This window comes from Bubalus bubalis, chromosome 17 (genome assembly GCF_019923935.1).
Source record: "Bubalus bubalis isolate 160015118507 breed Murrah chromosome 17, NDDB_SH_1, whole genome shotgun sequence".
NCBI classification, from domain to species: domain Eukaryota; kingdom Metazoa; phylum Chordata; class Mammalia; order Artiodactyla; family Bovidae; genus Bubalus; species Bubalus bubalis.
In genome coordinates, this window is record NC_059173.1 from 1,375,383 (window position 1) to 1,402,430 (window position 27,048).

The 27,048-nt window shown below is 58.5% G+C and overlaps 1 protein-coding gene across 8 annotated transcripts; it reads left to right on the forward strand.

Annotated features, from left to right (window-relative positions):
• The first annotated feature begins 101 nt into the window (after positions 1 to 101).
• On the forward strand, positions 102 to 26,745 carry UPB1 (beta-ureidopropionase 1). Of its 8 annotated transcripts, none has more exons than XM_045163172.1 (10): positions 102 to 327; positions 6,005 to 6,176; positions 7,654 to 7,741; positions 12,142 to 12,236; positions 16,685 to 16,846; positions 17,939 to 18,063; positions 22,313 to 22,394; positions 23,367 to 23,521; positions 24,800 to 24,954; positions 25,258 to 25,543. In XM_045163172.1, exons 1-10 carry the CDS (start codon positions 224 to 226, stop codon positions 25,431 to 25,433), a joined length of 1,314 nt encoding a protein of 437 aa, XP_045019107.1. In that variant the 5' UTR covers positions 102 to 223; the 3' UTR covers positions 25,434 to 25,543. The 8 variants fall into 8 exon arrangements, with proteins under 8 accessions (XP_045019107.1, XP_025123044.2, XP_025123040.3 ...); XM_025267259.3 differs by having other exon boundaries at positions 106 to 327; positions 17,894 to 18,063; XM_025267255.3 differs by having other exon boundaries at positions 106 to 327; positions 17,894 to 18,063; positions 24,777 to 24,954; positions 25,258 to 25,399.
• The last annotated feature ends 303 nt before the right edge of the window (positions 26,746 to 27,048 follow it).

Here is a 27,048-nt window from a genome sequence, read left to right on the forward strand (position 1 = left end):
GACCCTCCCGGTCACAGCGCACACCGCCCCGGGCGCTGATTGGCGGCGCCCCGCAGAGGCGTGAGCAGAGGGAGCGGGGTCCCGCAGGAGTCCTCCCGGGAGGAGGGCGCGGGGGGTAGAGGGCAGATCGCATGTGCAGGCCTGGCCACTGCCGCCTCCTCCTCCCCCCGGGGGCGAAGGGCAGCAGGCAGTCTAGGTCTGGACAAACGTGCGGACTTCAGCCATGGCCGAGTCCGGGTTTGAGTCTCTGGAGCAGTGCTTGGGAAAACATCTGCCACTCGCAGAACTGCAGGAGGTCAAACGCCTTCTCTATGGCAAAGAGACCAGGTGCGTGGAGCCCAGACTGGCCAGGCGGGGAGCTTGGGGTGGGGGTTGGGAGGCCCTTGGGGCCAGCGGGTGTTGGTCTGGGGGACCAGACAGGGGGCTTCAGGGTCTGAAGGGCTCTGCAGGGGTGGTGGTGAATCCTGGATTGGAGCTGAGACCCTGAGTTCTGTAGATGGGACCTCAGGTGCGCAGCCCAGCGTGACCCTTACAAACCTGGAGGGAAAGGACAGTTTTACTCTTTTGTGCTTTCCCTGTGACCACCCAGCTTTCTTTCCAGCTTCCAGTGGCCCGCTTCTCCCCCGGCGCCAGGCCTGTCCTCTGGCTGGCTGTCTAGGTCGGTACCTCCAGTCAGAGCCCCCATCCCACCCCAGGCCCACTGGAGGTCCTGCCCCCAGCTCCTCCTTCCCGCAGTGACCAGCCTCTGGCAGGTCCTGGGACAAAGAGGCTCCTGAATCTGGTTGGCGAAGGGACCTTTCCCACTGGCAAGTCCTGGGAGTTGACTCCCACGCTCGGAGCTAACTCCCAGCCTGCTGTGGGCATCGCTGGGACTTTCCAAGGGCAGTGCTCTCCTGCACGCCGGGAGTGCAGGGTTGGAAGGCACTTGCCCTTCTGCTCCTGTTTCTCTTCGGTCCACTTTTCTCAACGCAACCAGAAGATGTAACTCATAACCTGCTTAAAACTCTATAAGGGGTTCCCACGGCCTTTAGAATGAAATCCAAACTCTGACCCTGTGCAACTCCTGACCAGACATCCTTCCGCTTTCCTGCCCGTTTGTGGGCTCCCCCCATCCAGCCGCACCACACACTCCCTGGCCTTGTGGCAGTGGCCTTGAGGCTCCTGGGCAGCTCCCCTGAAACTGGAGGGGGTGACCTGGGTCAGAGGGTCCCAGCCACCAGCTCGTGTGGCATTCTGGCAGGGGTGGGGACCGGACCTCAGAGCCCCAGGTGTTTCCACAGCTAGTGGATGGTGAAGGCAGAGCAGCTGCTTTTGGGGTTAGCATGGTACAGAACTGTGTCCAGAAGGGCTCTTCATGCCTAGAGAGGGGTGCCCGGGACTGCCGACCCCCCAGGCCGCTCCAGTGGGATGATGCTGGATTACTGCCTTCCATGGCACCTATGAAGGCCCACAATGGGGGAAACCTCTGAGAACTGGGGCTCCTAAGGAAGGTGCCCTGAAGCAGGGAGTGTTTAAAGGTGAGGTAGGCACATTCCCCTGGGAGAAGACAGAGCCTGTGGGTGTCAGAGAGAGTGCTGGGAAAAGAGAAGTAAGTTTCCAACGTAGGTGACAGGCCAGGACCCGTTCGAGAGCTCAGGGTAAAGGCCTGCCTTGTGAGAAGGACTCTGTGTGTACATTTGGATCACTCCAGAGTAGGGAAGGATTGGAGTGGAAGCCACATTGCATTTATCAGTGACCGCCAGGCCTCTTCCTGGGGCTTGGCTCACAGTAACTGAGTCAGTGGTCCCCCTTTTCCATTCTTTCTACTTTTCCCTCTTCTTGGTTCTGTTCCACCCTGTGCTAAGCCCTTCCAAGCTTCACTCTGGTGTTTTAACCATTTGTACTTATGATTGGGTGGGATTTGGCTATGAACAGATTGCGAAGTGAAGATAGAAACTTACTCATTTAAAAGTTCATCTGTTCATGGAACTTTCCCTGGAGGCCCAGTGGTTCAGAATCCACCTCCAGTGCAGAGGGTACAGGTTCGGTTTTTGGTTGGGGACCTAAGATCCTGCACAAAAAGTGAAAGTGTTAGTCACTGAGTTGTGTCTGACTCTTTGCGACCCCATGGACTGTAAACTCTGTCCATGGAATTCCCCAGGCAGAAATCCTGGAGTGGGCAGCCATTCGCTTCTCCAGGGGATCTTCCCGACCCAGGGATCCAAGCCAGGTCTCCTGCATTACGGGCAGATTATTTACTGTCTGAGCCACTAGGGAGACCCCAAGACCCCACTTGCCTAGGGGCCAAAAACCCAAAACCCAAAACAGAAGCAATATTGTAACACATTCAATCAAGACTTTAAATAAATTATCCACATAAAAAAATATATTTAACCAAGTCTTTTGTTCATTTCTCATGGCCTGACTTGGGTATGGCTGCCTCTGTGGGGGCCTGATGGAGTCCTCCCCTAGACTCCTCCTTCACTCCACACAAGACCGGCTTCTCTCTGAGTGCTCACTGCCCCCAAGACAAAGGTGACCCTTAGCAAGTGTTTACTGAGTGAGTGAGCTAAATGGGCCTTTGCTTGTGCCAGATAGATGAAATCCCTGAAGAACATCAAGGCACAGTTTAAGACAGCTAGAACCAAGAAGCATTTATTCATTCGACAAACATTTATTGAGCGTTTATTTTTGTCTCAAGCACTAGAGGTCCTAGGATGAGTTAGCCACGGTTCCTGCCCTCGAGGGGCTTTCTGTCTTTTGATGGTTGTCCCGCCCTGCAAGAAAGTGTGCAGGGAGAGCTGGGGGGTTTTATATGGACGGGGTTGGGGCAAGTGGGGAAGGCTTCTGGGGCGCCAGGCTTCAGCTGCATCCTGAAAGAGACTGCGGAGTTGGTCCAGAGACAGGAAGGGGCTCAGCTGCTCCGGGCCAAGGCGCAGACAGCAGGGGACAGGCCCGTTTGGGGGCTGTGGGTGTAGAATACTGTGGGGGCTCGCCTAGGAGAGGAGGCAGGAGTAGTCGGGGTGGATCCTGGGGGCTCCTCCTCTGCAGAGGAGCCGGGATTGTCCTGATGGTGCTGGGAGCCTGCAGAGCATTTGCAAAGAGCAGGTGGATGGTGGGGAGGCCTAAAGCGGGTAGAGTGCCTGGGGGCAGAAAGGAGGAAGGGTTCCGGAAGTCTCCACAGGCGGTGCATACAGCTGGCCTGGCAGAGGGGGCTTGGGCCCTTGGGTGGCCCGTGTGGGTTCACCTGATGAGATGCAGCTGGGGGGCAGGCCAACGCGGTGGGGCGCTGTGACAAGTGACCGTACACCACGTGGCTTCAACCAGGGAAATGTACCCTCGTGGTTCTGAAGACCAGAAGTACAAAAGTCAAGGTGTTGGCAGGAGCACGGTTCCAAAGGTTCCGGGCAGCGCCCTCCCGAGACTTTTCTGGTTTCTGGCGGCTTCTGGCGTTCCTTGGCCCGTGGCGGCATCACGCCAGCCTCTGCCTCTGATTTCACACAGTCTTCTTTTCTCCCCGTGTCTCTCCTCTGCACCTCCCTTTTAAAACCCAGCACTGGCTTTTAGGGCTCCCCCAGGTAATACCAAGTGATCTTACCTTGACCTTAATGGCGTCTGCAAAGACCCTGTTTTTCCCCAAAAGCTCTCAGTCACGGGTTCTGGGTGTTAGGATGTTGGGCGTATCTTTTCTGGGGGAAGGGGCACACAGGTCAGCCCACGGCCCGTTACAGAGACTCCTGAGAGGTGGTGGGGGGGCTGGCTTGGAGTTGTCCTAGGGACGACCATTGCAGGTGAAGGGGTGGGTGCAGAGGAGAAGTCTAGGGGGCAGAGGAAGCGGAGATTTTGTGGGAGACTCCAGAGGCAAGGATGTGAAGTTGCAGGACCCGAGGGCCAGTAACGAGGAGGCAGCTCAGACTGGGCACAGGCTGTCGGGCGGCTCAAGGAGGTCTGGAAGGATGGGGACCTCAGGGAGTCCAGGTGGCTTGAGCAGTCAGAAGGCTGGTGCTTCCTAAAGAGGAGAGGAGAGCCTCAAACAGCTGTCCTGGGGAACTATGGCCGGTCTGCAGGAGAGAGGGAGTGGCGCCCAACGTGTGTCATGCCAAGCGAAAGAGTGCAGACCGGAGAGTGGAGTGCACAGAAGGGCACCTCTGTGCGTGTGACACACACGGGAAAATGTTGGAAAGAAACGGGAGATGTTGAGGGGCTGTCTCTAGATCCGGGAAGGAGGGGAACTCACTTGACATTCTCCACTGTTTGATTTTTCATTTTTTTCCCTCCCCACGAGCCTGTGTTTCTTTTGTGACAAAGCTCTGGTTTAATTATTTAAAATGCAGATCCATTAGAGGGGAAGGAGAAGTTCCAGAAGCCAGAGGTTGCCAAGGAGGCAGGGGCTGGGCTCCCTTGGGCAAGGCCTGCCTTGACCCCACTGGAAAGGGGTCTGTGGGGCCAGGACAGGAAGTGATGGGCTTTCCTTCTTGGAGTCGCAAGTGAGGCCCTAAGGGTGGGGCCTCAGCCACCAGGGTGAGGGGCAGAGAGCCCGCTGCAGGCACCAAGGGAGGACTGAGGGCCGCAGAGAGCCCGCGTGTGAGGTCCTGGTCCGTTGGCTGGGCTCCGTCCGCCGCGGCTGTCTGGCGCCCCACCACCTCCGTGAGCCGAGCCCCTTGGTGGACACGGGACACGGTTGGGGGCTGCAGCTTGAGGGCCAGGTGGGTCCTCCAGGAGGACGTGGGGCAGGGCCGGGTGATGGCAGGCCAGGATAACAGGAGGGCAGGGAAAGCCTCCAGGCGCCCGGCCTCGAGGCCGGGTGTCCCAGGGAGCTGGGGTGGGGCGGGCCGGCCAGAGGCTGCAGGACCAGCTTACAGCTGGGGGGCTTGTGGACCTCCGGCGAGCTTTCCCAGCCGACGTCTTCCTCCTGGCTGAGGACGGGCTGCCTGCCCAGCCCCCCGGCTGCAGCGGTGACTTGTCCTGGGGGGCGGAGCACCGTCTCTGAGGCCCCCACAGCAACAGGAGGCAAGGTGTGTGCTCTGCAGCTATTTCTAACCCGCCGCAGCGCACGGAGCCCTGACGAGTTTGAAAAGCAGGCTGACTGTCAGGGGCGGAACCCAGCTCCAAGCTGTCAGGGAGCCGTCATGGAAAGCGCCTGGCAGGGGGGCGGTGACCGGGGGCTTGGGCTGACAGGGCTGTGATTTTGAAAGAAAAGTCGTTAAGAAAGGGATTCAAAGTGGGAGAGGAGTATTATTAGATAACGGCTGTCAGGCGATTTTCTGAGGCATTCTCGGGGTATTTCGTAACCCTCTCGCCCCCTAGATGGTCAGCTCTTCCTGGGCCCTCTCCTGCAGGTTCCACCCCCGGGCGGGGGCATGGAACGGGCATCAGTGTTTGCCGTTCGGCCCGTGGTCACTTTGGTGGGAAGTTTTGTCAATAATCCACTTGCCTCTGTTAATAAACCACACACCGGGATGAGCCCTTCAGCCTTTGGTCTGGACGCCTGGGCCCCACCTCACCCGTCTGGCACCGGGCCGGGAGCTGCCCTCTCCGCTGGTGGTCCTGGCAGGGCAGGGGTCCCCAGACGCTCGTGACCCTCCGTCCTGCCATCAGTCCTGGCCTCCTGCTCGCCTGTCTCCTTACAACCTCCTGTGACCCCCCCCCCCCCCCCGCCTCAGCTCACAGAGCCCTCTGACTCCAGTCCACAGACGTTTGGGGGACTCTGTCCCCTCCCACCTATGCTGAGACTTTAATCCCCACCCCCGATTTCAGCAGCTTGAACATCAACCTCTTGACTAGGTTCCCTGCCCTCCTCTGTGGGGCCTAACCACTCTGCCTGCGGGGGCCCTTGGGCGTGGGTGGTCCCCCCATCCTGCTGCTCTGCCCCAGCTCCCCACACGTGGCCGCGGCCCTGGCCAGCTCTTGCGCCTTCCTGCCAGGACGCCGCACGCGCCCCTTCTCGGCTGGAGGAGCAACTGCGAGTGTTACCACGTGCCGCGGACCCACTCAGCTCACCTGCCCTCTGCCTTCCTGCATCTAGGAAGCTCGACCTGCCCGGCGCTGCTCTCGAGGCCGCCTCCAGAGGGGACTTCGAGCTGCAGGGCTATGTGTTCGAGGCCGCCGCGGAGCAGCAGAGGAGGCCCCGGACTGTGCGTGTGGGGCTCGTTCAGAACAGGACCCCACTCCCTGCGGACACCCCCGTGGTGAAACAGGTTAGGCCTCTCCCACCTGTAGAGACTTGACCATGGTCCCCGGGTGGTCGACCAGCTGCTGTGCCCTGGTGTGCCCCCCCGCCCCCACCCTCCAGCCATGTTTCTTTTCTTTTTCTTTGGCCCCTACCCCTTTCTCTGCCTCCCTCTCCTGGGGTGGAGCTCAAGTTGCCAGGGAGAAGGCCACCCCTTGGGCTCCTGCGCTCTCTGTTGGAACCCTGCCTCTTGGGCTCCGGCCAGCACACGTCTGTCCAGCCCGTGTGCCTCTGCCTGGCTCCTTGGTGCAGGAGTCATCCGCCCAGCCTCCATCGGGTTGCAAATCTGTCTCCTTGGCCAGTCCGGGTTGTCAGGAGGTTGTGGGGGATCAGGGTTGTGGTCCTTGCCTCCCCACCCCGCCTCTAGCACCTAGAATTTTGCTCCCAGCCCAGCATCTGCGGGGCCCTGTAGGGGGGATACCCGGTGTCTCTGGGTTTCAGCCTGGCCCCACTGGGTTCCACTGGTCTGTCTCTAAACAAAAAAACTTCCAAATGTCTCCTGGGAGCCAGACCGCAGGCTGAGGACACGGAGAATTTGAGGATGCCACTCCCAAGGAGCTCGTGGGGTCCTGGGATGGGAAAGCCAGGTGGGGAGCGGTGCCGCTGTTGGGGCGCACGTACCCCGATTTTTGGCCCTGCCGTGGAAGACACATGAGAACACACGCGAGGCAGGTCAGGTCGGGGGAGGGAGCTCATTCTGGTAGAGGGCGCAGCTGGGTGTCCTTGGAAGATCAGGAACACGCGGGGACAGACCTGGCAGGACTGGGCATCCCCACAGCCGTAGACACAGGGTGTCCTGAGTGACCGGGGTCCCAGAGCTGGGGCCAAGGGGGCAGGTGACCCGGGGGAGGGCTCTGGTGTGTTGTGGGCCCCTCTCTCAGCAAGCAGCTCACATCTCAGCAATGCCATGAGGTGGGCAGCCTTCTCCCCATTCTCCAGACAGGAAAAACCGAGGCTCAGCGAGGCGGCGTCCAGCACCTGGGGGACCCCAGGGCCTCTGCCCCTCCGCCTTTGCCCACGGCTTCGAGCCCGAGGACTGTCCCCCATCCCAGAACCTCCCGCCCTGTGCATCTTCCTGCAGTGGGCCCGGTGGAGGATGAGTGTTAAAGTTGGCCTCAACCAGTAGAACCCGAGGAGAAGGCAATGGCACCCCACTCCAGTACTCTTGTCTGGAAAATCCCACGGGTGGAGGAGCCTGGTGGGCGCAGTCCATGGGGTCGCTAAGAGTCGGACACGACTGAGCGACTTCACTTTCACTTTTCATTTTCATGCATTGGAGAAGGAAATGGCAACCCACTCCAGTGTTCTTGCCTGGAGAATCCCAGGGACGGGGGAGCCTGGTGGGCTGCCGTCTATGGGGTCGCACAGAGTCAGACACGACTGAAGCGACTTAGCAGCAGCAGTAGAACCCGATGTGCTCTCATGCTCGCTGTTTGACTTGCCAGGTCGCCGCCCTACACAGACGCATGGAGGCCGTCGTGGAGGTGGCTGCCATGTGTGGGGTCAACATCATCTGCTTCCAGGAGGCGTGGAGTAAGTCCCTCTCCCCACGCTTTCTCTGCCGCTTGCAAAACCTCACTGTCTTATCTCCACGTCGCCGAGAGCATCTGCTACGTGATTTCTTAAAAATCTCCTTTCATTTCTCATCCCTCGAGAGGTTCTTTGTCAACAGCACAAGCAACCCGTTCCAGGGTTCCACCACTCCTTCTCATGTGCCTCAGGCTCCCCTCTGAGCCTTGTAATTCCTCCTCGCAAAGCATCCTGCTGGGAGAATCCCTGCACAGAGGAGGCTGTGCACAGCTGCAGTCCATGGAGTCTCAGGAGTCGGACAGGACTGAGCGACTGAACGCGCGCGCGCACACACACACACACAGCAGAGAGCAAAGGTGTGCGTCCCTTCTGCCTCCGGTACCCGGCAGGTCATCCCGCTCTTCACATTTCCCGGCACGTGTGTGTTTTCACTCTCAGCTGACACTTTTGATATGTCTGCGTCTTCCGTTAGACTGTAAACTCCATGTGGTCAGCGCCTGGGTGGTGGTAATTTTTCCCATCCCAATCCCCACCCCACCCCCATTTTTTTTAACATTCAAAACGTTTTGATCGTGAAGCGTGCGCGTTGCTCCTATCGGTGACTGTGTACGTCAGCGATGTCAAATACAATCGCAAAGTTGTTTCAACTGTCATCGCCGTCTCGACCCAGGCTTTTTTGTCATCTCCAGCCAAAACTCTGCACTAACTCATCAGTAACTCTCCCATCCCTGAAAATCTCTATTCTACTTTCTGTCTCTATGAATTTGACTGCTCTAGGGGCCTCGTGTAAGTGGAATCCTCAGTATTTGACCTTTGGTGTCTGGCTGTCTCACTGAGCATCATGTTTTCAAGGTCCATCTGTGTTGTTGCAAACATCAGACTGGCCTTCCTTTTCATGGCTGCATAATATCCCATAGTTTGGATGGATCACATTCTGTTTATTCTTTCTCCTACCCCCATTTTATCTTTAGTGGCTTGAATAATCCTTGGTACATGACAGATGCTAAAAATATTTATTGGATCATTTAACCAACTTCTCTTTCTTGGAAAACTCCCACTCATCCATCAAGGTTTAATGTGGACACCCCCTCCTTTTGGGGGCCCTGGGGACTCCCCTGCACAGAACTGAGCGCCCCACCAGGTTCCCATTGAGCGCCCCATCTCAGCTGGCATCTCCTGAGGGCAGGACGGGGTCTAAGTCCAGAACCTGCCTTGAGGAGCGCTGGTTCAGTGAATGGGGGACCCCCCCCCTTTTCCCTCTGATTTGGAAAATGTGGTTAGAACTTTGCAGCCAGCCTCCCCCAACCTGCCTTCCACATGCTGCTTTTGAAAGTTTGTTTACACTACAGGGGTTGTGAAAACAGGAAAAGAAACCATTAAAATGGAAATGGAGAAATGTGGAGAGCTTAGCAACCTGAAATGAAATCGGAAAGGGAGGTTTTATCCTCTTGGGGCGCTTGAGTCTCTCCTAATGCTCTAAAAGCTGCGAGTGAGTGGTCACTAAGGATCTTTCTTTGTTATCAACAGCGTCCTTGTTGGCCTCCTTAAAATAGCTCATCCGTCTTCACCCAAGGAGCCTGGGGAGTCTCGAGCCTGGTGTCGAGGCCCCCGGGGCTGCTGCCAGAGCCCGCTGCCCCTTCGCTGCCTCCGTGGGCCACGTCCTGGGTGGCCGAGGTGATTACGGTGCCATCATCGCCCCAGGCTGCCAGGGACTGGAAGGGACCGGGGAGCCTGGTGCCCCGCTTCCTCCTCTGTGGGATGAGGAGTCACTCACTTCACAGGGCTATCGGGACAGGCTGCCTCTCACCAGGCCTGGCACCGTGCTGGGCACACGGCCTGGGTTTGGGAAAGGCTATGACAACTTTAAAAAAAAATGCACCACGTGAGAGTTCAGTTTTATTGGGGGCAATATGAGGGCTGCAGCCCAGGAGACAGCACCTCAGACAGCTCTGAGCAGCTGCTCCGAAGGGGTGGGGGGCGGGGGCCAGTCTCTGTGTGATTTTGGTCACGGGGCAGTGCATGCGTGTGTTTTTCTGGTAGAAAGTTTCTGCTGGTCTTGTGAAGCTTCGGTTCAGGGGAACAGTCATCACCATAAAGGATTTTCGCGCTTTTCTAGACACGAGGGCACACAGGAGCTGGCTCATAACATCAGCCCCTGAGAACACCTAACTCCCTGGAGACCTGTCCTGCCGGTTTCCCAGGGCAGAGTGCCCCGTTTCTGCTCTCACAGTGAACTCCTGCAGGGCGTACTGGGGGTCAGCAGCCGCCACAGCACAATCATCTCCCTGCAGAGGTAGATGGCAAGCCCCCCAGGCAGGTGCCAATTTGTGGTCGCCAGTTGATGACAATCATCACCCACAAAGAGGGCGCACACGCCCCATGCTGCAACCAGGTAGAGTCCTCCTCAGCCACGTCCCACGGCTTTCCCACAAACCTTCCCTGCAGGCTGGTCGGTTTCAGAGCCGTCCAACGGCATTAACACTGTGTAAATGCCAAGTAAATAGTTGCCTCTTTGTGGCAACCTCAAGTTCTGCTTTTTCGGAATGTTGTGGAATTTTTTTTTTTTTCCAAACATTTTCCACCCTCAGCCGGTGGGGGAACCCACAGGTACAGAGGGCCAACTCTGCACGGAATTGGTCCGAAGAAGGAATTCAGTGTTCCAAGTCACAAAGGAAAAGACTTAACAGCTCAGCAGGAAGCGGGCAAAGGGTACGGAAGAGATCATCTGGAGGATGAATCCAGAAGACCCAGTGACCACGCGGCCGGGGGCTCCAGCTCGCTGGGGACACAGGAGAGTGCCATCAGACCAGCGGATGTGGAAGCGTGTGCGCGAGGTGGCGGAGCACGCTCGGCCGGAGTGCGTGCCTCCCTGGTGCCTAACCCCTGCCAGCCCCCCCACCCCCACAGAAGAAACCTCCATTGAGAATCTGGTGCCCTGGCATTCTTTGAATTGTTACCGCACGTGTATGTACCTCAGCGAGTTATGAACCTTCCTGTTGAGTTAGCCCTCTCGATGGTGGGGCATCATCTATCCAGAGAGGACAGAAATCATGCTTTTATCCCCGGGGAGCACTCAGCCCATCCAGCGTGTCCCAGACTTCTGCTGGGGTCATTACACGAGCGGCTTTCCTCGTTCCTGAAGAGGCCTCGGCCCCCGGGAAAAGGAGCATTCCTATTGACGTGGGAGGGTCCCAGCACCGTCCTCGGGGACCCTCGGACACTGTCTCCAAGAAGCCTCGGCCTTGCTCGTAGCAGCCTGCAGGTCAGCCAGCAGTTTCTGGCTGTACCTTGTACAGAATTGTTTCACGTATGGTTTAGTCGCTAAATCGTGTCTGACTCTCACAACCGCATGGACTGTAGCCTGCCAGGCTCTTCTGTCCATGGGATTCTCCAGGCAAGAGTACTGGAATGGATTCCCATTTCCTTCTCCAAGGGAATATTCCCAACCCAGGGATCGAACTCACATCTCCTGCATTGGCAGGCGGATTCTTTACTGCTGAGCCACCAGGGGATCCCTATATGTGTGTATGTGTGGTTTAAATTACGGTAGCATAGACATAGCATAAAGTTTACCATTTTAACCACTTTTTTTGTGGGTTCGGTTCTGTAACATTCACATTGTCATGTAGCCATCGCCACCGTCCACATGCAGAGCTTTCTCATCTGCCCACACTGATGCTCCAGCCCCTTGAACAGCAGCCCGTCGTTCTCCACGGCCCCCAGGCCCGGCGCCTGTCCTTCCACACTCTGTCTCTCTGAACCGGCCTGTCCTGGGCGCCCCATGTGCGTGGACTCGTACAGCGCTTGTCCTTCTCTGTCTGCCTTATTTCACCGCATGTAATGTCTTCAGGGTTCACCCGTGTTGGAGCAAGAGTGAGAATTTCCTGCCTTTTTAAGGCTGAATAAGGTGGCTCAGCGGTAAAGAATCCGCCCACCAATGCAGGATACGTGTGTTCGACCCCTGAGTCAGGAAGATCCCCTGGAGAAGGAAATGGCTGGCCGTCGCAGTATTCTTGGCCGGGAGAATCCCCATGGACGGAGGAGGCTGGCGAGCTACATTCCACGGGGTCACAAAGAGTCGGACGCGCCTGAGCACACAGCACAGTATCCCATCGAGTGGGTGGACCACCGTCAAACCATTCATCTGCTGGGGGACATGGGTTTCCATCTTGCGGCCGCTGTGAGCCTGGGTGTGCAAGCGTTTGTTCAGCTTTCTGCTGCAAGTGTGTCTAAGACTGTAGGCGGGATGGCTGGCCTCACCCCTAGAAGCTGGGAAAGGGGAGGGTCTGCCCGTTGTCCACAGCCGGGCGTGGGCCCGGGAGGCAGGCCCCCCACACCAGGCCGAGGGGCCCCCTCAAAGGCCCTGAGGCTGGGTGTGACTCTGGCCTTTCTCCTCTCCACAGCGATGCCCTTTGCTTTCTGTACGAGAGAGAAGCTTCCGTGGACGGAATTTGCCGAGTCAGCGGAGGACGGGCCGACCATCAAGTTCTGTCAGGAGGTAGGACGTTAACTGGCCTTCAGCCGGCAAGCCAGCCCCGGGGGCGGCCGGACACGTGCTGGTCAGAGTGCGGCCGCCGCGGCCAGGCGGTCCTGCCCCATGGCGCGTGCGCCCGCCTGGCCCTGGTTTTGCCAGATAAGAGTAGATGCGACTGTTTATTGCCCTTTTTTTTTTTTCTTAAGTGCCCTTTCACTTGAAATCAGTTTCAGAGCCAGAGGGGCCCTGCATGCCTCTTTAAAAAACAACATTAATGAATCAGTGTTATTCATGGCTGCGCTAGGCCTCCATTGCTGCGTTGAGGCGAGCGGGGGCTCCTCTCGAGTTGGCCCCTGGGCTCCCGGGGTGCCGGCTTCGGCGGTGGCGGTTCCCGCTTCCGCCTGGAGCGCGGTCTCAGTAGTCGGGATGCACAGGTTTAGTCGCTCCGCGGCAGGTGGGATCTTCCCCGACCAGGGCTCGATCCCGTGTTCTCCACCTTGGCAGGCCGGTTCTTCCCCGCTGGACCCCCCAGAGAAGTTCCCCTTCGTGGCTTTTTAAGTCAGGGAGCTGCAGCCCACAGAGGGGGCCTGGGGGTGACCCACCCAGAGCAGGATCTGCAGCCGGCAAGAGGCGGCCCTGGCACCTGGGGACCAGGGTCAAGGCTGCGTCCCTGGCCAGAGCCCTGCTACCCCACTTGCTGGGGCTTGACGGGTGTGGCCCGTCTCATCAGTGTAGAAACTGGGCCTCATTTTTCTTTATTTAAACCTCATAATGTGTGTTCTGAGATTCTGTTTATATGCATTGTCCAGGAAGGGCAGCTATGCTGGGGCAGAGTACAGGTCCATGGCTGCCAGGGGCTAAGCGGGGAGAAGGGATGAGCAGGGATGCTCACGGGGACGGGGTTTCCGCTTGGGGTGTTGAAAAGTTTCTAAAATTAGGTTGTGGTGTCGGTTGCACAACTCCGAGTGTACTGAAAGCCACGGAATGCTGCCCTTTGAAGCGATGGACTTTATGCTCCTTGAAATGTGTCTTCATGGGGCAGTCACCCCAAAAACCCCCATGACATCCCACGTGGTGGCTTATGGTCATTCTCACCTCGGAAAACTCCCTTCATTCCTGCGGAAACTCCGGGGCTTTTGGAGCAGCGCTGTGACCACAGTGATACCGTCAGTACAGAGCCGTGATTCCAAGCAGCCCTCTTCCCAGGCTGTAGGGGGACATCTCCCAGCCACGAGGCGGTCGGTTCTGTGCCTCGGACAAGAAGATGACAAGGACGGGGCGGGAAGTGGTTGCAGACGGTGCGCCTGAACCAGGACGGGAGGAAGAAAGGGCAGAAGGAGGATGGGAATGCGCTGGTCCCGGGCACCCGTGTCCGCATCGAGGGCCGCAGGACCCACGGCCGCCCCCGCGTGGCTGCTGGCATCCTGCCGTGCCGTGACTGTCCTGTCACTGGGGTCGGGGGTGGCGACGGGCTGGTGAGAGCTGAGGACAGATGACCGGCTGCGGCTGCTCCTCCTGGCCCCCAGATCCTGTAGTTCTTATTTGAGACAAAAGGAATTTGGTGTCCAAGAGTTACGTTTGGTTGGGTTCTGGATTTCTGGGTTTTTTTTGGGTAGATGAGACATATGATGATTTTTTTTTCCTTTTTTTTTTTAATCTTTTATTTTTTTTTTTTGGCTGCACCAAGAGGCATGTAGAATCTTAGTTCCTCAACCAGAGGTTGAACCTGTGCCTCTGCAGTGGAAGCGCAGTCTTAACCGCTGTACTGCCAGAGAAATCCCTTGTTTTCTTCTTTTTATTGCACTAAAAGGGCTTCCCAGGTGGCTTGGTGGTAAATAATCCGCCTGCCAATGCAGGAGAGGAGGGTTGGATCCCTGGGTTGGGAAGATCCCCTGAGGAGGAAGTGGCAACCCACTCCAGTATGCTCACCTGAGCGCTTTCAGGGACGAGGAGCCTGGCGGGCTGCATTCCACGCGGTGACACAGCCCGTGACGTGACTGAGCGCGCACGCCGGAAGAAAACACGTCATTGGGCGCCTTCAGCACTTTTGAGCGCACAGCTCAGTCGTGGTGAGCGCCTTCACAGCGCTATGAGACAGACCTCCCGAACTTGTCGTCTTGTAGACCTGAAACCCTCCAGCCACGTGTCAGCTCCCCTCCGCCTCCAGCTGCCCGTTGCTGACGTCCCGCTTGGTTTCTGTGAATTCGACCACGTGCGATGCCCCACCGGAGGGCACGTCTGCCGTGCTGGTCCTTCTGCACCTGGCTGGTTTCGCTTGGCACGACGCCCTCAGTTTCATCCATGTCAGAGACCACAGCCACCCGTGGGCCAGGACTGCCTTCCTTCTCAAGGCTGGATAACACTCCGTTCAGTCCATCCTAAAGGAAATCAGCCCTGAACATCTGTCGCAAGGACTGATGCTGAAGCTCCAATACTCTGTCGACCCGATGCAAAAAGCCAACTCATCAGAAAAGACCCTGATGCTGGGAAAGATCGAAGGCAGGAGGAGAAGGGGGCGGCAGAGGATGAGCTAGTTGGATGGCATCACCAACTCGATGGACATGAGTTTGAACAAGCTCTGGGAGATAGTAGAGGACAGGGGAGCCTAGTAGGCTACAGTCCATGGGGTCACAAAGAGTTGGACATGACTGAGCAGCTGAACAAAATGACAAAATACTCCACTGCGTGTATGTGTGAAGTCGCTCAGTCGCGTCCAACTCTGTGACCCCAGGCACTGCAGGCCGCCAGGCTCCTCCGTCCATGGGATTTTCCAGGCAAGAGCACTGCAGAGGGGTGCCATTGCCTTCTCCGACTGCATGTGCATGCCACGCTTTATCTGGTTGGGTTGCTTCCACCCTTGGCTGGTGTGAGCAGCGCTGCTGGGGACACGGGTGTGCACTCACACTCTCCCGCTCAGTTGCCAGCCCTGTGGCGGTTCCGTTTAACTCCGTGGGGAACCCAACATCATTTATATTCCTGCTGGCATTTTATGAAGGTTCCCGTTTCCACACCCTTGTCAATGCTCCTTATCTGCTTTTCTCGTTTTGTCTCATTATTGCCTCTGGGTCTGAAGGTCTTTGGGAAGTGGTGTTAAGGCTTGCTTTTATTTTATTTGTACTGCAGGGTCTGTGATCTTTGTCGAGGGGTCCCAGGGTTGGAAAATGTAAGACTTTGCTCTCTGCACCCTTTAGAATTAGGAAATCTGCCTTAGCCACACTAGAAAGGTCCCCAGGGCTATGTTCAGTATTTCAGAAATCCTGATATAACCCGCATACTGCTGATATAACCCCAGGCTCATGGAAATGTCAAGTCATTTGATTCTAACTAGAACTGTTTAAGTGTAGACTGCTTAAGGATCAGGAGAGTGGGACTTCCATGACTGTCCAGGGGTCCAGACTCTGCACTCTCCCTGCCGGGGGCAGGGCTCAGCCCCTGCTTGGGGAACTCATATCCTGCACACCAGCTGATCCCAGGCCGATATTACATACAACCAGCAACCACCCGTCGAAGTATAAACCACAACAACACAGAGCAATGTGAAAATGCGGCCACTGGAAGACTGAAACTCTCTCTCCTAGATTGTGGCTCAAGGAGAAATCAAAGATGGAATTATAGCATGTCTGGGAGAAAAAGATTATACGATCATGTCATATACAAGCAATGCAAACTGATGGCATGGAATTGTGCCATATGAAAAAAACATCTAAAAAAAGAATAGAGAAAGCATTTCGCCTGTTAGCACAGACGTTGCTGTTGTTCGGTCACTAAGTCGTGTCCCACTGTTTGTGATGTGGCACATAGTAAATGAAGTGAAGGAAGAAACGGTTCTTCTCACTTGTAGCGGAAAGAGAAAAAGGACGCATTTCAGGTCTTTGGGGAGATCCAGAAGTGGGATTTGGAGAAGGCAATGGCACCCCACTCCAGTACTCTTGCCTGGAAAATCCCATGGACAGAGGAGCCTGGTAGGCTGCAGTCCATGGGGTCGCTAGGAGCCGGACACGACTGAGCGACTTCACTTTCACTTTTCACTTTCATGCATTGGAGAAGGAAATGGCAACCCAGTCCAGTGTTCTTGCCTGGAGAATCCCAGGGACGGGGGAGCCTGGTAGGCTGCTGTCCATTGGGTCGCACAGAGTCGGACACGACTGAAGCGACTTAGCAGCAGCAGCAGCAGCAGAAGTGGGATTAGGGGGTCCTGTGGTCGTCCTGGGTTTGACTTTGGAGGCGTGGCCCTACCATTCTCCACAGCAGCTGCACCATCCTTCCACTCCCAGAAGGAGTGCCCGAGGACGATGCCGGTTCCTATGCAGCTAAGCTTGGGCATCAGAACAGCGCTGGCATTTGGTCTTTAAAAGGACAAGCATAGAGAGAGCTCGAAACCCAGACATTATCTAGGAGGACCCTCGAATCCGTCCGTAAAATTGTCCGATGCGTGCTTTGAAAGGAGGGTGATGCCACGTCTGTTTTTCCAGCTGGCGAGGAAGCACGGCATGGTGGTGGTGTCCCCTGTCCTGGAGCGAGACTCGGACCACGGGGACGTCCTGTGGAACACGGCCGTGGTCGTTGCCAGCTCCGGAGCGGTCCTGGGCAAAACGAGGAAGAACCACATCCCCAGAGTGGGCGACTTCAACGAGGTGAGCCGCCCGCCTGGGCCCGTGAGCACCCCAGCCGCCACGTGGTGTGACTTCTCCGCGTCGCCCTGCGTCACGCGGGCGGCTGGGGTACGGTGGGAGTCCCGGGCGGGTCCCCACATGTCTTTAGCACAGAGGGCTATGTTCTTGCATATATTAATATTTTTAAAAATATAACCTGAGTTGGCCTCCTGGAATTCTTCTTGAAAGTAAGGAGCATGTTTTCAGGTCTACTATGACCTTTTGCTTTTCTGGATATTCATTCTGTTCAGTTTTTTGAGAGTTTGATATTGAAACTCCAGCTAAAAATCTTAGTTTACTTTAAAAAAAAATAATTGTAATATATAGGGGAACTGTAAGTAACTTTGTTCTCTATTTTCCAAATCTCTTGTAAATGTGTTATCACACTTCCATAATTTAAAAAATAAAGAGGAAAAAAAAAAGTAGCACATAAGTTAAAACCAGAAGCGGTAGTCACAAGCATGGAGTGATTGCTGGGCCCCTGCAGGCCCCGAGCGCCTCGTCCGTCAAGGTCTAGTCCTGGTTCGGGGGAGGGGTCCTTGTCTGTGGCTCCCGTGGGGTCTGAGTGTCAGGTGGCCAGGAGGGCTGCACGTCTGAGCACAGGTGTGCAGGCTGGGGCTTCGGCCCGAGCTCAGGGCCTAAGTGGTTAGCTGTCCTCACCAGATGGGTGGTGTGGACGTTGGCCACACGCCTCAGCCTCTAGCGGTGCCGGGATGAAACCTCACCCAGTTCATCCTTGGCATACTGCGGGAAGAAGCTCTGGGGACTTTCTAACGTGTCACCGCAGATCTGTGGGCAAGTGCTCCAGCCACGGTGATTCCCCCTCGGGTAAGCTTGTTCGTGTTGTGTCTGGGTTTTCAGGTTTGGCTTTTTTTTTTTAGTTTATAAGTGGTCTGAAATTTTGGAGTTTAGAGTCATGCCAGGAGTGTCCCTTAGGGAGGACGGGTGATGTTTTCATTTTTCTGCCAAGCCTAAGAAAAGGGAAGCTTGGCAGCTCAGAGCATCTGCCCGCGGCCCTCTGTCTTCCAGTCCACATACTACATGGAGGGAAACCTGGGCCACCCCGTGTTCCAGACCCAGTTCGGGCGGATCGCTGTCAACATCTGCTACGGGCGGCACCACCCCCTCAACTGGCTGATGTACAGCCTCAACGGGGCCGAGATCATCTTCAACCCCTCCGCCACCATCGGAGCGCTCAGGTCACTGGGCCCAGGGGGGCTCGGCGGGGGCCTGGGGGCCGGGTTTCGGGGCGCAGAGGCGGGGTGGGTGAACAGCAGACAGGCGACCGCCGGGATGTGCAACACCCCTGAGCCCCGGGACAGTGAGTGGTAGGGTCAGCCAACTTAAGCGTCCGTTACTGTTCCCCCCTCGAAGCCGAGCGGTTTCCCAGGTGGTGCTACGTGGTCATGAACCCACCTGCCGATGCAGGAGACGCAGGAGATGCGGGTTCGATCCCGGGGTCGGGAAGATCAACCCCCTGGAGGAGGGCAGGGGAACCCACCCCAGTATTCTTGCCTGGAGAATCCCCATGGACAGAGGAGGCTGGCGGGCTGTAGTCCCCGGGGGTCGCGCAGACTCGGACACCCGCACTGAAGAGCAGTGCCATGCTGCGAAGCACCGTCCTTGGCTGTGGCGAGGTCTCGGGCAGGGACCGCCGGCAGGATTCGGGAAAGCTCCCCTTCTTAGGGCCGGAGCATTGGGGGTTGCCTGAGCAGCTTTGGCTCCCCTCCCGTCCCACATGGGCAGGTGACGACGGAGAGGTCCGAGCTGAGAGGGTCCTTGAGAGATCAGTCAAGGGTCTCTGGCACCTGTGTTTACCCAGCCACATGGTGTTAGCCTTATCCCTGAGCAGACAAAGCTGCTGTCACAGGGCGGGGTGGGGGGGGCGGGCTCTGGGGCCTCCCCGGGGCGCTCGCGGGGCTGCAGTGACCGGCACCAGCGCCCTTTTGTAGCTTCGCCCTCCCCAGCAGCGGGTGGTTTCCAGCTTTGCCTCATCAAGGAGCAGGAGAGCTCGGGGCATCTGTGTGAATGCCTCTCTCCCCAGCTCACTTCCCCCAGAGCATTCCGGGATCTGCTGTGTCATCGCGGGGGTGGCAGGGACGGGGAAGGGGAGTCCCTGTCCCCAGTGGAGGGGGGCAGCTTGGGGGCAGCCTGCAGTCCCCTGGGGGCCCACCCTTTCACTCCTGCCCTCGCTTGCCACGAGATTTCCGAAATTTAAATGTGGGGACGTGGCCGTCACTTCACCTCGAACTTGCCGCTGAAAGCGGGGCCCCCTCCCTCAGCGCGCTGATCTGCACGGCTGTCCCTTACAGAACGACCCCGTCCTGTCTGTGTCTGGGGGGCGCTCTCGGGCACAAGGGTGCCGTCACGTCTGGGGTCTCCTCCTCACCCCCAGAGAGGCAGTGGGCAGCGTGGCCACTGTGATAACGTCCCCTGACAGTCGTGAGGAAGAGTGGCTCCTGGCTGTCCAGCCAGCAAACCTGGACAGACGCCCCGGGCTACGCCCCGGAGCAGCCCCTCCTGCCGGCCACGTGTTACACACCCAGCGAGCTGCATCACCCCAGAGGGGTCCCTGAAGCCAGTGCCACCCCCCCACGCAGAGCCGCACACAGGCTGGGAGGGACACAGCTGTAGCCTGGACTCAGATGTCACCTCTCCAACTGAGCACTTCTGGGCTTTTATCAGCCCCAATTAAGCAAACAGAAGCTGCTCAACGTAATACACACGTGATGGATGGCTCGTGTCCTTGGCTTATTAAATGCTGTCCGTCTTCCTTCCTTGGACAGCATGATCCCACCCACTCATGCCCTCCAAGGAGGATGCGTTTCTGCTGGGAGCTGGGGCTTTTGGAAGCCCCAGGTCTGAGCAGCTCCCACAGCATTCACCCTGTTGCGTGCTCAGTCGCTCAGTCGTGTCTGACTCTGTGCGACCCTGTGGACTGTAGCCCACCAGGCCCCTCTGTCCATGGGATTCTCCAGGCAAGAAGACTGCAGTGGGTTGCCATTTCCTCCTCCAGGGCATCTTCCCGACAGAACCCGTGTCTCCTATATCTCCTGCATTGCAGGCAGATTCCTTCCCGCTGAGCCATTGGGGAAGCCCTTACACCCTTGACCAGATAATTACAGCCTGAAAACCTTGGCTTAAGGGCACAGTGGCGAGACCAGAGGAGGGCTTCCTGCCTGATGTTGCTCAGGGCCATGCGATGGACAACAGGGAAAAGCTGGAGGGGAGAGAGTGGTCAAGGTCAATTCCTCTCCCCCAGCGGTTATCGCCCAGCCGTCCTGGGGCTAACACAGCTCCGTGACCCCCGCCTGTGAGCAGAAAGGAAGTTTCCAGGCTGGGGTCAGAACCCTGCCGAGACTCTCCTTGCTGAGGATGGCCGTAGAGTGTGGAAAACAGTACGACGGGTGGTTCGCTAGGACGGGGGGCCGCAGGGTGAATTTCTTAAAATCCTGAAGGGTTGTTTGTGGAATCGACGCTGAGGGTTTACAAGCACGAGGCCCGGCAGAGACCCACCAGCTGCACAGCAGCCTCGGCTCACAGCTTCTAGAAGCACCCATCCCCTTCTCTGACATCTCCCGCCTCCTGTATCAGCACCCCTACCCCTCTATACACACACACGCGCGTGCAAACACGTGGGCACGTCATGGGAGTGGGCAGGGTGTCCGCACATAGGGTCCCCCAGTTCCGAGCACCCAGTAGAGGCACAGTGCGGTTGGATGAACCGAGTCACCCTGCGAGCCCTGCAGCCCGAGTGGTCAGAGATTTCCGCCCTCCCACCCTCTCGGGCCACCCTTCCCCTTCCCCACTGTGATGGATTTCAGGGGCCGGCTCTCAGGAACCTCCGGCCTCATCTGAGAGCCTCGGTGTCCTGCCAGCTGGGGGTTGGGTCCTGGCCCCCTCATCCTCCCTGGAGAACCGCAAGACATGTGTTTTGCGGTGCCCGCTCCGCACCTATTTAATTCCCGAAAATGTCAGCGACGGGCGTGTTTCTGTAAAAATCCTTTCTTAAAAGTTTTGTCAGTTCAGCCGAGCAGCAGGGGGGAGAAAAACAGGAAAATGAGTCCCTCCGTCAAGGGTGGGATTTTTTTCCCCCTCCAGACTCGTGAACGCTGCTGAGAATTAGGCTTGTGACAAGCACCCACCCACCCCTCCACCTACTCCCCGGTTTCAGCCAGGTGCATGCTGACAGGAAGGCTCCGGGGCCCTCCGCTCCCAGGCACCCTGTGTTTCTGAGTGGGATCGCAGCTCTGCATCCAGAACCCCGATGGCGCTGTTCCTCAGACCGTCAGTGGCCAGCAGGCCCGCTGAATTCCTTGGCACATTTTGCTGGTGGGCTGTGGACGGACATGTGTCAGCCGGAGCAGAGTTTCCCACCGGGTCCCCCCACCCCCGCAGGCGCTGGCCCGGGGGAGCTCAGCTGTGCCCGCGTGGGGACGTCCCTGTCCTGTGCCCGTAGGAGAACCGGGATGGGGGGCTCTGCTTCGAGGCTCGGGGTTCAGAAGAGGGAAATGGGGGGCAGCTCAGGGGAGGTGATGCCTACCTTCAGCCTGAATTCCTCTCAGGTTTACTGTTTGCCGGGCCTGAAATCTTCCCCTGCAGAGACAGACGGCTTTGCAAGGCGGCATGGCAGGGCTCCCCCGGTAGCTCCAGTGGTAAAGAACCCGCCAGCTGAGGGTTCAACGCCCCCCACCCCAGGTCTGGAAAATTCCCCTGGAGGAGGAAATGGCAACCCACCCTAGTACTCTTGCCTGGGAAATCCCATGGACAGAGGAGCCCGGTGGGCTACAGTCCATGGGGTCGCAGAGTCGGATGTGACTTGTACTACAAGGGTAGGGGCTGGGGGGCACATAGGCCCCCAGGCCCCCAGCTCCCTTCTGACATTTACTAGCCTGCGGGCGGGGGGGTGTTGAGTTCCTGACCCCACCTGGCAGGAGGGAATGAGGCAGAAGCAGCAGTTAAGGGGGTCCTGCCAGGCAGCACCCCCTACTCTGCCAGACGCTTCAGCTGCCGGAGAAGGGGATGGATGTTTCCCAAAGCCGTGAGCCGATGCTTGTCTGCACAGCCTCCTTTTGGGGAAGCTTCAGAAAAGGAAACTTTTTTTTTTTTGATGGCACTGCATGGCCTGTGGGATCTTAGTTCTCCAACCGGGGATTGAACCCGTGCCCTCTGCAGTGGGAAAGCGGAGTCTTAACCACTGCACCGCCCGGGGAGTCCCAGGGCAAGGCTTTGATCCAGGGCTGCCGCTGGTGCGTCGGGCGCCCTCCACACCGCTGCTTCGGCCTGAGTCGGAGACGAGCGGGCCTGTTGGTGGTGGGTGTGGGGTCACCCGTGGGCGCTGTGAGCCTCGCGGCAAGACTGGCACCCCGGCCGCAGCTCAGGGCCGAGCGTCTGTGAGTCAAAGGCTGGGCGGTCGGCAAGCTGGTCCCTCTCCTTCCTCTCGCACAGTGAGTCCCTGTGGCCCATTGAGGCCAGGAACGCAGCCATCGCCAACCACTGCTTCACCTGCGCCATCAACCGCGTGGGCCAGGTGAGTCCCTGAGGCCCGGCCTCCGGGGGGACCCCCAGCAGGGGAGGGGACAGAGGGATGAGGACAGCAGGCCCAGCCGCTGCCCCAGCAGAAGCCAGGCGGGAGGAGCGGCAGTTGTGGGGGCCCTGGTAGGGACCCCAGGGTCGCACCCTCTCTGGGCACACATGCCCCACACCCCGGGGTCCCGGCACGGGGAGCCTGGCCGGGCCCGTCGCCGGGAAAGCTGGCACTGCTCACACCCTGCTGTGCTTGCAGCTGAAACCATTTTCAAAGGCTCTCAGCCCATGACCACCACCCAGTACCTGCTTTCTTCCCGTCCTCCCCCCAACCTTGACCTCAGGCACCGAAAGATTTGACTACAAACACCGGGTATTTACCGCGTAACAAATCCTCTTCCGCATTCTTGCTAATTAGATGTCAGGCTCTAATCAGAGCATCTGATCAGCCTGAGATAATCCTAAGTGGGTCTACAGGAAAGAAACTTGGTGTTTTAACCAGTCCGCACGCGGCGCCCCTCCCGGCTGGACGCCCAGTCCTGGGGAAGGTACCGAGAGCGGGTACCCCCTGGGGCCTGCGCTGCCCCCAGGCTGGGCATCGTGGAGCCCCAGATGCCCTCCACGGCCCTGGGGAAGCAGTCTCCACAACGGCTTTCTCTTCTCCCGGCAAACGATAAGCTCCCAAAGGCAAAATCGGGGTCCTTCCCCCTGGGGCTGGTCAGGTGCCCGGCTGGCCGGGGGCTGGGACCCGGGGGGCACGGCTCCATCAGGCCGGTCCACATGGCTGTGACTGTCCTAAGTCCTTCGCCCCGTCTAACGCTGGTGAGCGTCCCGCCGGCGCCCCCTAGAGGTGCGTCTTGTGCATGAGTGCTAAGTCGCTTCTCTGCGACCCCGTGGACGGTAGGCCGCCAGGCTCCTCCATCCATGGGATTCTCCAGGCAAGAACACTGGAGTGGGCTGCCATTTCCTCCTCCAGGGGATCTTCCCAGCCCAGGAATCGAACCCGCATCTCTCACGTCTCCCGGCGTCTGCAGGAGGGGTCTTCACTCCTAGTGCCAAGTGTCTCTTACCTTGGTTTTATTTCCCAGGAGCACTTCCCAAACGAGTTCACCTCTGGGGATGGCAAGAAAGGTGCGTCCAGCTGACTTTCCATGGGGCTGATTTGGAGGGGGGTGGGGGAGAACCTGGCTGTCCCCTCTCCATCTGCTGTCTCCCAGCAGGACCCACCCCACAGACCGTGTCTGCACACCTGCCCCCCTACCCACCTCGTGTGGACCCTGGGCCTGTGACCCCCTGGCACCCCAGATGATGGAGTAGGGACTGGGGTGGAGATGGGCCAAGCCGTGGGGGCACCCCCTGTGAGCTCCCTGAAATAGGGGTGCATATTCCACCCTGCAGACCACACCCCTCACCCCCCAGCTGTCCAGGTGCCCCCAGAGCCCAGCATGGCTGCCTTGGGTTCCTAGAACCCACAGCTTGTTTGGCTCTGCGGTCAGGGCTGGAATCCGCCACGCCCGGCCTCTCCTCTCTGGCCTGGAATGTGGGAGGGGGCCACCCCCATCTCTAAGGAGAAGCAGAGTGGGGCTGAGCAGCCGTGCCTCCCACAGCAGGATTTCCTGAAAGAGCTCAGATCCCCCCACTCGAGGCCTGGGAGACTGGAGCCTCCGGCCCCACGGGGCTTCCTGTCACAGGACCGGGGTCCTGCCGGCCCTGGGCAGCACCCGCACACTCCCCGCACACCTTTGGGGTGGTGGGCACCCCGCTTTACTGGTGAGGAGCCCAAGGCCCAGAGGGGGGTGAGGGCGACACGGCTGGGCAGGGCCGAGCTCACCGTGGGGGCCACATGACTCCCTTGGGCCACGGTGGCTGATGCTGGAGCCGGGGACCAACACCTCTGCCAGGGAGGCCTGTAGAACGGTTCCCGGGGTCGGGACTCCTGGGTCCAGGGGCTGAGACTCTGCACTCCCGGTGCGGGGGAACTGGGTTCAACCCCTGGTCAGGGAACAGGATCCAGTATGCCACAACTAAAAAAATAAGCAAACAAACTATATACATATATGTATGTATAGCAATAAAACAGCATTTTAATTTCAGTTTTAAAGATCCCGCATGCCGCAGCTAACAAATCCCATGTGCTGCACCTAAGACCCAGCACAGCCAAATACATAATAGAAATAAATTAAATAAAAATAATAAAAAGAAAGGTTCCCGGGGCAGAGGTGAGGGTGTTGAGGGCAACTTGCAGCCGGCGGCGGGGCATCCAGGCCTGACGAGGAAGGCAGGTCCTCAGGGCCGCAGCAGCTGCTGAGGAGGGTGTAGGGGCCCTCATCCTGGGCATCTCCCCTACATGGGTGCGGAGACCACCCGTGTCTGCATGCGCTCACAGGCCTTGCGGTTGCTGCCCCGCAGCTCACCAGGACTTCGGCTACTTTTACGGCTCGAGCTACGTGGCGGCCCCGGACGGCAGCCGCACCCCCGGGCTCTCCCGCACCCGGGATGGGCTCCTGGTCGCCGAGCTGGACCTCAACCTCTGCCGGCAGGTGAACGACATCTGGGGCTTCAAGGTGGGTGTCCAGGCCCCTGCTCCTCCGCGCGGCCCGGCCTGCTCCCAGCACCAGAACTGCGCGGCTCCGGGCGGCCTGAGGGCCAGCCGTGTGGGCCCCCCTCCCCGAGCTGCGCAGAAGGCCGGGGGCTGGGGCCTAGAAGGGGAACCACGGGGTCAAACGCTGCCCAGGGCAGCAGGCCTCGATAAATTCTCCACTCATCTGATTTATTAGATTCTGGGCGCCTCAGAGCAGATTCATCTCAATTTCATTTGTCCAGAGAGTAGAGTGGCTTGTCCTCGCTAATCCTCTTTTCCTTCCCAGGCACTTGCATTTACCACAAGATGAATGTGTGTGTCTGGCTCTGCCTGTGGCCAGGCCCCAAGTCTGGGCCCGGACAATGGAGGGAAGTGGGCCTTGGCGGTGCCGCTGCCTTGCAAGCCACTTTGGCTCCCTGCCTTATGCGCCCACTTGTAAAACAGGAGGCCTTGGGGACCTGACACCCTGTAAGGAAGGTGGCGGGTCTCCACGGATCGTCAGTGCCCACCTCCTAGAACGGGGTGCTTGCGGCCTGGGACCCCTCACCCCGGAATACAGCGCATCAGGCGCACAGATGGAGTGTCGCCGTGTTAGCCTCCCAGGCTGTTTGCACCAACTCCGCGCCCACTTCTCAGCAGATCATACGCACAAATACACGTCACATTGTCACGATGGGAGGACTGCCCAGCGCTCCTGGGCGGGGGTGGGGGCGGGGGCCAGCCAGACCGACAGGGCGCTGCCCACGTGAAGGTCTCCTGTCTCTCGTCCTCCTGGGAAGCTTAGATTAATGCCGGCTTCCGCACGGATGGGAAGCCGGAGCCAGTAATCCGAATGACTTCTCATTAGTAACTTTCTGAAAGCGGAAGCCGTCCCAGGCTGTGATGATGGGCACCAGGTCCTGTCAGAGCCTTAGGAGGGAGGGGGCGGTGTGGGCGCCCTGGGTGGGTTTTACGGCCCCCTCCAGGCCTCCCCCAGCCGCCGCGTGCAGCGGACGGCCCTCCAGAGCCAGGCCGCCGGGGTGTGGATCCGGGGGGCCCACTGCTGCCAGGGATCGACGGCAGGTCCAGCCCCTCTAGGGTTGAGGGGCGCAGGGGGGCAGGACGGCCCTCCTCCCCCCGCCTGGGAGCCCGCCACACCTTCTAGGGCAAGGTCCCAAAGGTGCTCCAGCAGGAGGGGCTGGGGCGTGAGTCACGTCGGCCTCCGCCCCGGAACCGGGGCCGTCTCCGAATCCCAGCCTGAGCCGTCCCGGCCTCCAGCCCGCCTTCGGCCGCGTTTCTGTCCCACAGCTGCCCTCTAGTGGCAGCAGGCGGCGGTGCGCGAATGAGGGCGTTGAGAACGAAACGGGAACCGCTCAAAGACCTGCCGTTTTCGCTTTCAGATGACGGGCAGATACGAGATGTACGCTCGGGAACTTGCCGAAGCTGTCAAACCCGACTACACCCCCAAGATTGTGAAAGAGTAGCGGCCGGCCCTCAGCCCCCGCCCGCCGCTCTTCCCGCAGCAGATGGGCCGGGGCGCCAGGCTCTGCAGTGCCTGGCTTCTCCCTGCTGACTCCCCGACGGCGCTGCTGTCCGGGCTGGTTTTAAGAGTGCCCCGGGCGGGCGGGGAGGTTGGTCAGGTGAGGCGGGCTGGCACACGAGCACCGGGTTTCCTTCTGGGGATGAAAATGTTTGGGGGCTGGGTGAAGATGAATTTGGTCACTCTGGTCACTTTGAGGTGGTTAAACTTTGTTGGGTGAGTTATAGAAATTCAATTAAAAGGTGATCCCAGGCACTGATTCTGCAGGGTGGTTTGAAGCGAGACAGATGGGGGACTTGCCCGGGGGTCCAGTGGCTGAGACTCCACGCTTCCACTGTAGGCCGGGGCCGGGTTCAACCCCTGCTCGGGGAACTCAGATCCCACATGCTGCCACTAAGCAGTCCACGTGCTACAACAAAGACGGAAAATCTCCCTGGAAGGCCCAGCACAGCCAAATAAGTGTCTTTTAAAAAGAAAAGAAGTGAGGGGCTTCCCTGGTGGCTCAGTGGTAAAGAATCCACCTGCCAGTGCAGGAGATGTGGGTTCCATCCCTGAACC

What these genes read in the sequence shown, in the direction of transcription:
- UPB1 (XM_025267259.3), top strand. Translation starts at nt 224, where the DNA reads ATGGCCGAGTCCGGGTTTGAGTCTCTGGAGCAGTGCTTGGGAAAACAT. An exon ending in CTGCTTCCAGGAGGCGTGGA is followed by an intron (nt 7,742 to 12,141) that starts GTAAGTCCCTCT and finishes TCCTCTCCACAG; the next exon opens with CGATGCCCTTTGCTTTCTGT. An exon ending in GAGTGGGCGACTTCAACGAG is followed by an intron (nt 16,847 to 17,893) that starts GTGAGCCGCCCG and finishes TCTGTCTTCCAG; the next exon opens with TCCACATACTACATGGAGGG.